This window comes from Rhodamnia argentea, chromosome 6 (genome assembly GCF_020921035.1).
Source record: "Rhodamnia argentea isolate NSW1041297 chromosome 6, ASM2092103v1, whole genome shotgun sequence".
In the NCBI taxonomy this organism is placed as follows: domain Eukaryota; kingdom Viridiplantae; phylum Streptophyta; class Magnoliopsida; order Myrtales; family Myrtaceae; genus Rhodamnia; species Rhodamnia argentea.
In genome coordinates this window covers 20,215,349-20,229,503 of record NC_063155.1, presented here as the reverse complement: position 1 = coordinate 20,229,503, position 14,155 = coordinate 20,215,349, and the positions used below count along the sequence as shown (strand labels likewise).

The 14,155-nt window shown below is 42.6% G+C and overlaps 3 protein-coding genes across 3 annotated transcripts in view; 1 reads left to right on the top strand and 2 right to left on the bottom strand.

The window, feature by feature from the left end:
- The window catches only part of LOC125315459 (putative disease resistance protein At3g14460), a 707,586-nt gene that overhangs the window by 302,175 nt on the left and 391,256 nt on the right, over positions 1–14,155 (bottom strand). The window lies entirely within an intron of this gene.
- LOC115734168 (leucine-rich repeat receptor-like protein kinase PXL1) lies at positions 3,504–6,731 on the top strand. Its single transcript, XM_030664785.2, has 2 exons — positions 3,504–6,205; positions 6,294–6,731. Exons 1-2 carry the CDS (start codon positions 3,559–3,561, stop codon positions 6,701–6,703), a joined length of 3,057 nt encoding a protein of 1,018 aa, XP_030520645.1. The 5' UTR covers positions 3,504–3,558; the 3' UTR covers positions 6,704–6,731.
- Positions 8,134–9,686, bottom strand: LOC115734172. The gene is made up of 2 exons (XM_030664790.2): positions 9,213–9,686; positions 8,134–9,104 (listed from the first exon to the last, which is right to left on the bottom strand). The coding sequence occupies exons 1-2, from the start codon at positions 9,573–9,575 to the stop codon at positions 8,409–8,411; spliced, it is 1,059 nt and encodes a 352-aa protein (XP_030520650.1). The 5' UTR covers positions 9,576–9,686; the 3' UTR covers positions 8,134–8,408.

Below are 14,155 nucleotides of genomic sequence, written 5' to 3'. Positions count from 1 at the left end.
CATGGGCGAAGACGCGCGGAGAAGGCGGGGGACGGTGAGGAGAGTGGTATGGAATGTGCCGGTAGCGAGAGCCATTACATCAACATTCGATACGTGAGAACAGTTAGATATTTAATCCAATTTGATTATTCGGATATATACCAAACACTGTATAAGATATCACATCTTTATTCAATCTGACCTATATCATCTGATAAAGAAATCCAAATGGCCAAAGGCAATAGGTCTAACTATAAGATGTTTCTTAGCATTAAAAAAAAAAATCTTTAGTAAATTTACATGTATTTATCGTCGTTTCTACTGTGTCAACCAGAGCAAGAACGTTTTTGGATAAATTAGAATACCAGAGTCAAACTTGTACATGTATGCTTAGCTAATGGCTAAAGTACATTAAAAATATCAAAACTTGTGTATGACGTTCATTTTAGTGGCAAAACTTTCAAAAGAATTACTTAAGTGCCAAATTCTTTTAAAAATGCTCACTTCAATGCCAACTTCGACGACCCACGTTTGCTCAAATATTAATAAAACACAGGTCACGTTGGATTTCTGGTGAGCCACGTTAGCTCAAATCGAAGTTGGCATTTACGTGAGCGTTTTTCAAGAAAATTGGCACTTAAGTAATTATTGTGAAAGTTTTGGTACTGAAGTGATCGTTCTGAAAATTTTGACACTAAAATGAGTGCCGTACATAAGTTTTGATACTTGTAAAGTACTTGAGTTCTTAGCTACTTATGACTGTTATTAGATTAAGTAGAAGAAGAATCAACAAGAAAATTTTGCTTATAAAACACAAATGATTTCACCAACAATATAATAAAATTTCTTCCCTTTTACCAAAGTCAAAAGAGATTAATAGGCAATGACGAAAGCTCATTTTGTCCGGCTAACTTCTTTTGCAAAGGAATGTTACCCCAATTTTCTATCCCAATTTTTTTTTAAAATTTTTGCTAATTAAGCAGGATAATCTAAATAATTCCATAAGTACCCCCAAGACGAGCCAAAAAGCTCCCATCATGTAAAAGCTCCTATGCAGCCAACAACCGATAATGGAATGATCCAACTTGGCGGTGGCTTTGGCGTGAAATGGCCATGTGAAGTTCTCAATATGATAATAAAAAGATGATTTATTATTCCCCCCAAAAAGAAAAAGGATAAATAAATAACTAAATAAATGAAAAAGGCCACAAAAAATTGAGGCATGGGAAGCAGCTTCCAAAAGGCAATTTGGAGGGTGCTGCTGCTCTCTTTCCATGATGATACCACGGAGAAGCTGCTCTTGCACATGGGGCTCCAGCTTGAGCTCTCTCATTTTCTAATGTTTGGTAGAGAAATCATTGGATTATTATGTGATTTATTTGTAAAAGATTGGTGGACTATTAAGATAATTCAAAAGCCAGATGCATTTGCATGTTAAGGATTTTAAGAAAATGGGCGGCAATTGTTCTTTGAGAGAGAAAGAGAGAGAGAGTGTTTGGTAGAAAAATCATTGGATCATTATGTGATTTATTTCTAAAGATTGGTGCACTATTAAGATAATTCAAAAAGCCAAATGCATGTGCATGTGAAGGATTTAAAAAAAACAATGGGCAGCATTTGTTCAGAGAGAGAGAGAGAGAGAGAGAGAGAGAGTAGTGTCTACTGTTTGGTGGGCAAAGGGACAATGATTGGTGCGGGGATAACCTTGCAAAAACACTTATTTCTTGTCACTAATTGGACACACCATGTAACCCCTCTCTCTCTCTCTCCCTCTCTCTCTCTCTCTCTCTCTCTAAATTCATTCATTCACAGACACAAATTCTGACAGAAGAAAGTTCCAGGATGTCTGTTACAGTTCTAATCTTCAACCTTCCTCTGGGACATGTGTTTGATTCTTGCCAAGCCTGTCCAGTTAAACATATTGAAGGAAAATCAATAAAAATAGCCAAAAAGGGTGAAAAAAAAACATACCCAGAGAAAGAAAGAGAAGAAATTTACAGTGAAATTGCTCACCTGGTAATCCAAAATTGCAGAAAGAGAGGTAAAGGGGCACTGAAAGCGTTGTCTGCTTCCTTCTTGTATGACAGACATAAGAGCAGGGCGACATTGCTTTATTTATTGACTATTTAAATCCTAAATTTTAGTTTAAACGATGCAATCAAGTATGCTCGATGGTTTGGCTTGCCGGAAAATCCCATGTAATGCTATTCGATATTAAGGCTTGTCGAATATGAAAGTTTATTTTAGGGAAAATTATCATAAAAGTCCAAAACATATTACAATTGTGCCCTGCAACTTGAACTAGCACGACAACTTTCAAAGCCATATGGGCGTGGTGAGCCGCAACCAGAGCGAAAAATAACATGCTAAGTGACAATACCTGATTAGATTTGCACAATGACATTGATATTTTAGAAAGAATAATGGAAGAAGCAGAAGAAGATGATGCTTCGGACTGACCTCATTTAGGACAGGAATGCAGTCCAGCTACAGTAGTTTTTAGCACTTTTCTCTTTCTTTCTGAAGTTTCAGAATCCAACTGCCCAAAATCAGGAAAAATAACATCACTGTCAACAATTTCACAGTCTGATACTTAACCCCTGTATTGGAGATGAAATTACTCACAGAAGCAATATTATAGAAATCAGTGAAAATTTCAAATAAGGACATAAAATACCTTAATTTTCTCAAATAAGAGCTTGAAGTACACTCGTTGTTTCAAAGAAAAACCTGACCAAGAGTATTTTCGTCATTTGTATTTTTTTTTCAAATCTTTTCCTTTTTTTTTCTTCTTTTTTGCCGGTGGCCGACCTCGAGCTATGGCCAGCTGCTGATGAGGACCGGGTAGCCTGGCCGACCACGGGGGAGGGCCTCCCTAGATCGTGCAAGCTAGGCGATCCTCGCCTGCGACCATCAAGGCCACCCAGCCCACGCCGGTGGCCGCCACAGGCGAAAAGGAAGGGGAACAAGAAAGGAAAGAGGAAAGAAAAAGAAAAGAAAAAGAGGAAAAAATTTCAGAAAATTTAAATGACAAAAATTCCCTTGTTCAAGTCATTCTTTGAAACAATAAGAATAGTTGTTGCCCTTATTTGAAATAAGATACACTTTATATCCTTATTTCGAATTTTTCCAGGAAATAAAAAAGGGCAGGTCAATTATTAACTAATAATACTTCTCGAGTTGACCAATATGAATCAATTATAGAAGAACCAAGAGTACAAACGAACCACTGCAACTCTGGAGACATATTCCCTCCCATGTTTTCATGTCTCTGCGAATCTCAATGAGTCCAAAGCTTCACACTCATCTCTTGCTGATTCTTAGCTGGCTTAAGATCCCCCTGAACCCACAAACTCAACTCACAACTTTGTCTTGTCACGGGTTATTTTCATATACTAATCAAAACTGATCACTTAATTTTATCGTAATTCCTTAAAAAACCAAACAGGGATACATATATTAATACCCATTTCACACCCATCTCTTCTTTGTTCCAGAAAGCCCAAATTGCCGCACAACTAGAACAGAGGAACCCCAAGAATAGCCCCTTGAAGAACAGCAAGAAACTGGCAAAAAAGAATGCAACTCCAATTGCTGTTCTTCTACTGTTCCATTGGCCTCTCTCTTGTTTTTGCTGAGGGAGCTCAACCCACACCCATTGATGAGCTCTCCACTTTGCTCTACATAAAATCCAGCCTGATTGACCCTTTAGGCTCCCTTGATGATTGGAGAGCCCCAAGCATCGCGCCCGAGGGCGGCGCAATCCATTGCAACTGGACTGGAGTCTCATGCGGCTCGGAAGGGTTCGTGGAGAAGCTCGATCTCTCCAACATGAACCTGAGTGGCCGTGTCTCTGATCAGATTCAAGAGCTGCAGAGACTTTCTCACATCAACTTGTCCTGTAACGCGTTCGAATCGCCGTTGCCGAGTGCTCTCTCTAATGTGACCTCGCTGAAGAGCGTCGATGTGAGCCAGAATAATTTCGTTGGCAGCTTTCCTGTAGGCCTGGGAAGGGCTGGAGGGCTAGTGCGAGTCAATGCTTCGAGCAATAACTTCGCTGGTCCTCTTCCAGAGGATCTCAGGAGCGCGACGGCTCTAGAGAGCTTAGATTTGGGGGGTAACTTTTTTGAGGGCTCGATACCGACGTCCTTCAAGAATCTGCAGAATCTGAAGTACCTCGGGCTTTCGGGGAATAACCTCACTGGGCCAATCCCTGGAGAACTCGGGCAGTTGTCGTCTCTGGAGACAATCATCATGGGTTACAATGAGTTCGAGGGTGGGATTCCTCCTGAGTTCGGGAACCTTACGAATCTCCGGTATCTTGACTTGGCGGTTGGCACTCTCAGTGGACAGATTCCAGCAGAATTGGGGAGCTTGCGAAAGCTCACTACCATTTACCTGTTCTCAAACAGTTTCGAGGGAAAGATTCCACCAGAAATTGGCAACATTTCGTCACTGATCTTCCTAGATCTCTCGGACAATAAGATCTCAGGGGAGATTCCAGGAGAGCTAGAAAACTTGAAGAATTTGCAGCTTTTCAACTTGATGTGCAATCAACTAACCGGGCCGATCCCGCATGGTCTTGGGGATTTGACCAACTTGCAGGTGCTGGAGCTGTGGAAGAACTCGCTGAATGGTACATTGCCGACCAATCTTGGCAAGAACTCGCCACTCCAGTGGCTAGACCTGTCGTCAAATCTGTTATCCGGTGAGATCCCTGAAGGATTGTGCAATTCAGGGAACCTCACTAAGCTCATCCTCTTCAACAACTCCATCTCAGGCCCAATTCCTACAGGCCTCTCGAGCTGTGCGTCATTAATTAGAGTTCGCATCCAGCACAATCTTCTATCTGGGATGATTCCGGTTGGCCTCGGAAACCTGCCAAACCTTCAAAGGCTAGAATTAGCTTACAATGACTTCTCCGGCGAGATCCCGCAAGACATCGCTTTGTCTACTTCTCTTTCTTTTGTCGATATTTCCAATAATCGCCTGGAGTCCTCTGTTCCTCCTAGTATCTTCTCCATTTCCAACCTCCAGAACTTCATTGCTTCCAACAACAGCCTGGGAGGCCACATCCCAGACCAGTTCCAAGATTGCCCGTCACTTTCAGTGCTTGACCTCTCGAACAACCATTTTTCGGGGAATATCCCGGAGAGCATAACCTCGTGCAAGAAACTGGTGAAACTTAATCTCAGAAACAACAGATTGACTGGAGGGATCCCCAGGGCGATTTCCACTATGCCCACATTAGCCATTCTTGATCTGTCCAACAACTCTTTGGCCGGTCGAATACCGGAATTTATCGGAAGCTCGCCCACATTGGAGACACTTAACGTGTCGTACAACAATCTCGTCGGCCCCATCCCATCAAGTGGCATGTTTGCTAACATCAATCCCTCTGAATTAGCAGGCAATCCTGGACTCTGTGGCGGGGTTCTCCCACCGTGTTCAAAAAAGTCCACTGCAACATCAGGAAGTAAAAGAGGCATGCACATATATCACGTCCTCGTGGGATGCGCCATCGGCACGTCCGTGATTTTATCTCTCAGTCTGGCATTTTTCGCTGGGAGGCTTCTATACAGAAGGTGGTATCTGTATGATGGTTTCTTCTATGACTGGTTCAAGAGAGGCAATGAGGAATGGCCTTGGAGGCTGGTGGCCTTCCAAAGGGTAAGCTTCACTAGCAGCGACATCCTTGCTTGTATAAATGAATCCAACTTGATTGGCATGGGCGGGACTGGCATGGTCTATAAGGCTGAAGTGCACCGGCCCCACGTCAACGTGGCGGTCAAGAAGCTCTGGAGATCGGGCTCCGATCTAGAGAATGGCTCCGATCTGTTGCAAGAGGTGAATCTCCTAGGACGGCTCCGGCACCGCAACATTGTACGTTTGTTAGGGTATCTCCACAACGAGAGCGACGTGATGATGGTTTATGAGTACATGCCGAACGGGAACCTAGGGACGGCATTGCACAGCAAGCAGGCTGCGAAGTTGCTGGTCGACTGGGTCTTGAGGTACAATATTGCAGTCGGAGTGGCGCAAGGCCTGAACTACCTCCACCACGATTGCCATCCGCCAATCATCCACCGGGACATCAAGTCGAATAACATCTTGCTTGACAAAAATCTCGAGGCAAAGATCGCGGATTTCGGGTTGGCGAAGATGATGATCCACAAGAACGAGACTGTTTCAGTGGTGGCCGGATCCTACGGATACATAGCACCTGGTTAGTATCAATCTCCTTCACAATCTTTAAGAGTGACCAATCGAAATTAGGAATATAGATCAATAGCAGTTGCGCCATTCTATTGCAGAGTATGGATACACCTTGAAAGTAGATGAGAAGAGCGACATATACAGTTATGGCGTCGTCCTTCTCGAGCTCCTGACAGGAAAAACGCCCTTGGACCCATCGTTTGGAGAGTCCATAGACATAGTCGAATGGGTTCGGACCAAGGTCAAGGACAACAAGACAGTGGATGAAACGCTGGACACCAGCATAGCGGGCCAGTGCAAAACGGTCCAAGAAGAGATGCTTCTCGTCCTGCGGGTCGCGCTTCTCTGCACGGCGAAGCTGCCCAAGGAGCGGCCTTCCATGCGGGATGTCCTGACGATGCTCGGAGAGGCAAAGCCACGCAGGAAAAGCATCTGCTATGGTGACGCACCAAATGCTGGCAGAGAGAAGCCGATATTCACTACGTCGCCAGTTGTTGGCCTCCTGTAGAACATTAATTTCCTAGGCTTCATAACATGTGAAGGTCTACATGATGTAAATTTCGTTTTCCTTCGACTAATTCGATTAAAATTTGAGTGAACCGGCGTATGTGACCATCAGGGAAGCTTTCGACTCGCTTATCAGTTGTTCGTGTTGAACATGTTGGTCCAGTTAAAGAAACAAATAAGGTGTAAAGGATCCATATTAAATTACATCCCAATCTATGGAATTGCTCTATTCTTTCCCATTCATGCTGCAATTTTGGCGAAGTACTTGAGGTCAATCAGTTCATTTCGAACTTCAATATCTCAGGTATGGCCATAAAAGCCGGTCCCTGAAGAAGACAGACTTGGCGCCATTGATTTTGATTGAAAAGGCGAAACAGCCTTCTTACCGAATCTAAATGGGCAAATCGGCATTGTCATGCGCCACAATGGAACTTGTATACCTGCCAATTTGAAAGATCTTGACAGTGATGGATGCTCGCGACAAACCATACTTAAAACAGATGAGGGTCTAGTCCCGAATGGCAAATCTAGCTCGGTTCTTTCATCTCCAGCCCAATTATCTTTCGTTCTTAACGATCTGAGATTGAGTTCGGATCTCAAGTCACGAGCAGTGGTCAGAACCCAATGTCTCAACATGTTCTAACAAAAGAGACTGATTGCATAGGCCCTGATTCAGCGCGAACATTGCTAATCCAAACAATGAACTAGCCATATCCAGCAGCAGTAGGTTAGCAATGGAATTATTGGCGACTTGATATGCCGAACCATGTGCTAGAAAATTATGGGCGACATACTGATTTTCAGTCCACCATTCGTTGTACTAAGCCTTATGATGGAACAAACTTGTTTTCAATCCGTCAACTTATAATCGCTAGTTATACATTTCTGTCCCCATCTGTAAGCATCTCAACAGTTCATCTAGAGCAACAAGAGAATGTTAACACACTAACACTGGCAAAACACACAGAATTGTACGAGTACACACAAAATGTTATAATCGCCAGTGCTGGATCACAACCAGCTTAGAGAATCGGGTAGGAATCGAACTCGATCGACATTGAATCGATATAACCGAGCGCAACTGAGTCTCAGTTGGGCAAGTCTAAATTTATAAACTTGATACTTGACAATAGGCTAACATGAGATTTGTAGAAACAGAAGAAGTCATCTTCAACCTCTAATTCCTTCCCTTTCCTTTAGGATTCAATATTTATTGTATGATCGCTAACATTTTGCGAACTTCGAGTTGCTTCGCTCTGTTTTTTCTTTGAAACAGACTAAGAAGTTTTTGCGATACGTCATGTTAATTAAGCACATAGTGAAAATTCACATCCTTTTCTGGATTTTCCACAATCAAAAATAGGTTCTATAAGAGTTAAACACATAGTGATATGATCATAAATTTGTGTATTCTTTCAGATATAAGGCTGCTCCGAATCATTCTTATAATTGACTCTGTCCTACCACTTGGATAACCATTTCCACATTAATACACACACATCCTTCAGTGTCCCAAAAGAAATTACACATAGATCAATATCAGATAGCAGCAACGAGCCCAGAAAGGACACTTCTGATATTGATTGGTAGACTAATGTTTAATTCCCTTCTCGCGCTCGAAACACAATTCGATCACGTTAAGATTGGAGATGCGCGCTTCTTATGGAATTAGTAGGCTTCTTCTTGCGCTTCGGTCGAGAAGAACGTTAGCCGCCGCCGTACCTGATCTTCTTGGCATTGCCACCGCCGCAGCTGATGGAGAACTCGCATCCATACGCGTTTCCGAAGCAAGAGAACAAGCCGCCTCCATCACTGTGCCTTCGCGGACGATCTTTCCCGTGGTTCCCACCCGACTTGGCAGTCTTCTTGCCGTTGCTGGGTCGGTCATGTACCGGAGGCAATTCAGTCCGCCACCGCTCGATCTTTGTCCTCAAGCCCTCGATGCTGTCCTTCTCCGTCCAATTGTCGAGCAGTATGGAGCTCTCGGCGTCGTCGCGGTTGTTCTTATTAGGGTGTAGCAACCCCTTGGCTATTGCGGCCGCCACGATCGACGCTGATGGGCCCACATCAGATATTATCGACCCCAACAAGCTCCCGCCTTTCGTCTGCTTGAACCCGACCATCGAGTCGTTGCAAACGGTGCTTCCAGGGTTGTAGGAGTAGTCATTTGTCCTCTCGCTCTGCGATCGCCATAGGTGGATTTTCGTGTGATTCTTCTGTGGGGGGTTCTTGTTGCCATAGTTACCGGGTTGCTTATAGTCCCTTTGGTCCGCCTGTTCGCCCCCGTAGAAGGCCAAAGACCCGCTCAGCTCTGAGTTCAATGGCATGCTACGCATGGAGCTATTGATGAGCGAAACGCCGAAATTAATCGCTCCTTGTGGCCGGCCAGATGGACGCAGAACCTGCGAATTGTGGTGTTCACAATTCGATCCTCATCGTTAGATACCGTCAACTGACCTGATTGATATCACAAAGATGATATGGTTTCCTATTTCGCAAACGAAATATACCTGCAGGGTCATGAATCTCATAGGCGTGTTCTTGGTCCGCGTCCGCGACGATGGAGGAATGAGGCTGCTGAGGAGCGCGCGGACCGTCCCGACGAGAACCACACGGAGCCAAGTCAAGGCATAGATTTCGATGGTGATCACGCAGGTGTCGGTCTCCAGGGAGACATCGTCCACGCGGAACACGAACTTGTCGTCCCAGTTAGGGTTCGCATGGCCCTTCTCGTCGACCCTCGTGGTCAGCTTCCGATCGGGGTGGACCCACGCAACCGCGTACGTCCGCATGGACTTCGACACCGGGGCCAGATCCTGGGCCGATATGAGGTTGAGCTCGAGGAGCCTACCGGTAGAGACGGACGGAGCCATGGTCGTCACCGGCGACCCACCGGTGGTGGCAACGAGGAGGGGGGGCTTGGGGCAAGGAGCTATGGAAATGGTCGGGGTGTTTTCACGGGGAAAGATGGACTTAAAAAGGAACGCAACCTTTTTCTCTACGGAGGGTCGATCTGAAGGGTACGTGCGAATTGTCAGGGAGGTTGTTAGGGAGGTTGGTTTTGTTGATACCTGCGGGAGGAACCTAATTAAAATTAGACTCTGCCATGCATGAAAAGGTGACAACCTTTCAAGGAGACAATGCCTTGTCATTCTGACAGCTCCGTTAGTGAAAAAATGAAAACCTAGGTTGTCTGGAACAATGCGACAGCTTCACCGGCTCCCTCAGGATTGTCCTGGCGCCTGTTCATGGGAGAATTGGTGCTCGGTTTCGATTATCCAATCGGTTTTTGAATCATTCCTCGTTTTGGACATGCCGAATTCCCTATGTAATAGGGCTGTTGCTGCAGTCAATTTCTCGAGCGGACATTGGTGCCGAAGCGAAAGAATGGGTGGTAGAGTCCGGTGCTACTAGGCACATAAGTCTTTAACGAAGATGATGTCTATCTTTGAGACTCTCGACCTACCCGAGCTTTGGGAAAAGGCTAGGTTTTGCTCGAGTTGACCTCGCCCTTGAGTGAGGTGCTGCATGTACTGAACCTAAGGGAAAATATGATTTATGTGGTCCTACCTCGCAAAGGTGGTGGGAATAAATTGTCATTTGGTATGATAATATTACTGTTAGAAAATTCATCCCAAAAACTTATGTCATTGACATTTTAACATGGTATCGGTGCCCAGGTTCTACTCCTTTCATGCGTGCGTCCACTACATTGGTCAAATTTCATGTCACTCCTAATCTCCTTGTACATGAGATAGGGTGTTGAAGTATTCGCATTGCTTGACAATGGAGTTTATATGCTCTTTATATACGTGTGATCTCCCTTCACTTATTAGCTTAAGTTTTGGTTTGGACTTTTTAACGATCAACTTGGACATTTTGATATCGCTTATGTGAATTCTCCTCGTAATGCTAACCTTTGTCTAAAGAAACATAAAGACTGATTATGTGAAAGTTCTTGGAAGTTTGATAGATTTAATGAAATTTTCTAGCTTATGATGTTTGTTGATTGAGGTATAGAAAGCATCCTAACCATGATAATGGGAATGCTTTGATCATGGTAATCCGATATTTGAGAGGTATTAGGAATGTGGTTTTCTTTGTAACGATTCCTCCCTTGTATTAGAAAGTACAATGATGCTAACTAAATCTTCGATTCATATGCTACAAAACCCACCGGTGGTTGCTTATTCACCCACAGTGGTGGTGCAATACGTTGGGAATCAACCAAACAGATTATGGTTGCGAAATCTATATTTGACTTGGGACTTGTAGCTTGGGGTGAGCATGGATCCGGGGTGGAATCGGGAATTGGACCGAACCAACCCTAAAAATTGGCCCAATTCCCAATTTTGGGACTCCTCAGTTTGTAATTGGTACTCTGCGGTCCGGTTGGATTCGAAGAACAGGATTGGGAATTGGAAATCCGAACAAACCAAGGTAACCTGAAATCTAATAGTATCTATGGAACTTTTCAACAATCTTCGTACTAGTAATCTCAAACTTTCCAAATTTGGAACATCATTTCGTTACCAATGTTATTCAATATGCTCTTCCATTTGGGATTAGTTTTAAACTTGCTCCGGTGCAATATGTATGTATATCCATTGCAAGAGAAATTCAATATACACTTTGAAAATACCAAATTAACTAATCACTACTATTTTACACGTGTTTCTAGTTTACTCTTGAATCAACTCCTTTCATTCACTTTACACAACACCATAATACAAATTTTCTTGTTAGGTTTGACAAATTGTTTCACTTATAAATGGTTTTGTCTGGGATGGGTAGTCTTGTTGATGAAACTTGACCTATCTGAAGGGGAATTTTCGTTGTTGCTTTAATTTTGATTTTGCTAAGCTAAAATTGAAACAAAAAAAAAAAAAAAGGAATGCAAAAATCAAATTAAAAAAAAAAAAAAGGAATTGGCCAGTTCTAGGGTAGGTAGATCCTAGAATCGAACAAGGTTCCAAAAACTGAAATCCAATTCAGACACGGTAGATTCTAGGTTTGATCTACCGTGGAACCACTCATCCCTCGTTGTAGCTCCTAACTTGGGTAGTAGCGAGCTAAATGTCCAAGGGATTTCTCATCGCTCTTCCATTGGGCATGAAATCACACTGCATGGGTCTATCTACTGTAATTGAAACATAATATCTCAAGCCAGCCGATGACACGTGAAGTGTCGATAGTATGAAGTCAAAAGTGAATTTAGCCAATTATCCTACTAAATATTTCGAAAAGAAACAAAACTAATAGGAACATCGAAGAATGAGCCTTATGCCAATGTGAGACCTATGAATAGTATAAAACTTTGTTAATTGTAAAACTACTAATTTATCTTTAGTTAATGTAATCTAAAATAAGTAGGGTAAGCGGGAGAAAAGAGGTAATTGTGTTTTTGGTGTGATAACTGTTGCGGTTGTTAAGATTACTAGAAGCGAACGTCGTAAATACATGTAGCGTAATGGTCATTAACACAATCGAATTTGCCGTAACAATTGTGAAATCTATATTTGGAAAGTCCAACGGACGCTATTAGCGTCAACCGCAAAACTCACCCCGGGGAGGTTATGTATGAGGAAAACAAAAAAAAACCTTCGAGGGAAGATTAGTGAGTATTTGTCGGGTCGATAGAGTGGTGGCCGGAGCGGAGCGTGAGCCGGTGAAGGAGGGCTAGATTTGAGCGGCAGCGAAGAAAAGCGAAACGAGAGGGCTAGATTTCGCGGGTCCGAAATGGAACCAGATGGAGCTTGAACCTAGAGAGAGAGAATGACACAAGAGAGAGAGACTATCGAGCGGTGGGGCTCGCGACTGTTGCGCGGTGGAGGTCGACAGGCGGCGGCTCACGAGAATTGAGAGAATGGAGAGGGTGGAGTCTCCGTGATGAGGAGGTGCAGAATGTTTGAGGGAATAAGAGAGGATAATTAAGACAGAAGGGAGTGTGGTGTTCTCCAGGAACAAGATAACCGGAGATACTTAATTTTGATTAATTTTAATTAGGCTCCGTTTCTTTGATTAATTTTGAAAATATGTTATCTAAAATAAAAATAACTCGTATCACTTAAAATGATCAATTAATTAATTTTTTTTATCATCGGCAATATTTTACATCTTAATATTTTCATGGATTAAGGAGATATTTTTGTTCATCCATTTTTATAAGTGATATAAATGATCATTTTTAGGAAAAATATTTTTTGGAAAATAACTGTACGCATGTTGTAGTTTTTCTACGTCTGAATCGGATCAGTTGAGACATCGGATCATTTTAGGCCCAGCCCGCCCGCCCGCCTGCCCTACTAGACCCTGAAAGAACCGGACCAGTCCAAACGGACCTATCAGGGTATTAGGATTCACGAACTTTTTGCGCAACCTCGGTGATAGTCTAAAGTTATTGGACGTGCATGAAGTGGGCGATTAACCAATGACTTGATTTTAGTGAGTAGTGAGTAGTAAGGATAATATATATATATATATATATATATATATATATATATATATATATATATAGACACACACGTGCGCGCGTGTTAAGATGAAAGTGGCTGCGAATAATAATTGATAAAATTACCAAAAAACCCATACACTTATTATAATTATGCTAATTCAATTCTAAGCTTTTTTTTTTTTTTGTCGACTTAGTCTTAAACCTTTTGCAATTGCGTCAATTCATTTCATCCCGTGAATTTTGGCTGGCCGGGACTAACGTAGACGCCGGCGAGCCAACAACCTAATATTTTAATATTTTTTTATTTTTTTCTTTTTTTTCTTCTCTTTCTCCTTTATTGTCCTACCTCTAGCCGGTCGCGGGACCTTGGCGATAGGCCAAAGGACGATCGGCGAGGCTCTTGCTAGCCTCGCATAGTCGGGCGAGGCGACCTCGCCGCCCCGGATCTAGGCGAGGGGAAGGGGGAAGGGAAAAGAAAGAAAGAAAGTTAAAAAAAATCCAAAAATTATTAAAATATTAGGTCTTTGGTCACTTGCGTCCACGTCAGCATTAGCTGGACAAAATGCGCGAGATGAACTGAATTGGTATAATTACAAAATGTTTAGGATTAAATCGGCAAAAAAAAAGATTTAGGACTGAATTGACATAATTGTAATAGGTTCGGGACTTTTCTAGTAATTTTTCCAGTAATAATTTGGTGATGTGGCTTCTTGGCAAATTTTAAATGAGTATTTTGTTATTATTAACAGTTGAACATTTTACTACTTCTCACCCCACCCAAATAGCTACTATTTTTTGGAAAATTTCGTTTAAACTTTTAAATTTTGCTAACGAGTTCTCTAGAGACTTTGATTAAACATCTATTTAAAGAAAGATTAAAATTTCCAATGCATTCCCTCCTTCGTATTATTTGTGATCAACACGTTGAAAATTTTTATATTACTTACCGATTAAATGTACTTAACTAGTCGATCAAGGGGATTCATCATAAAACAACTT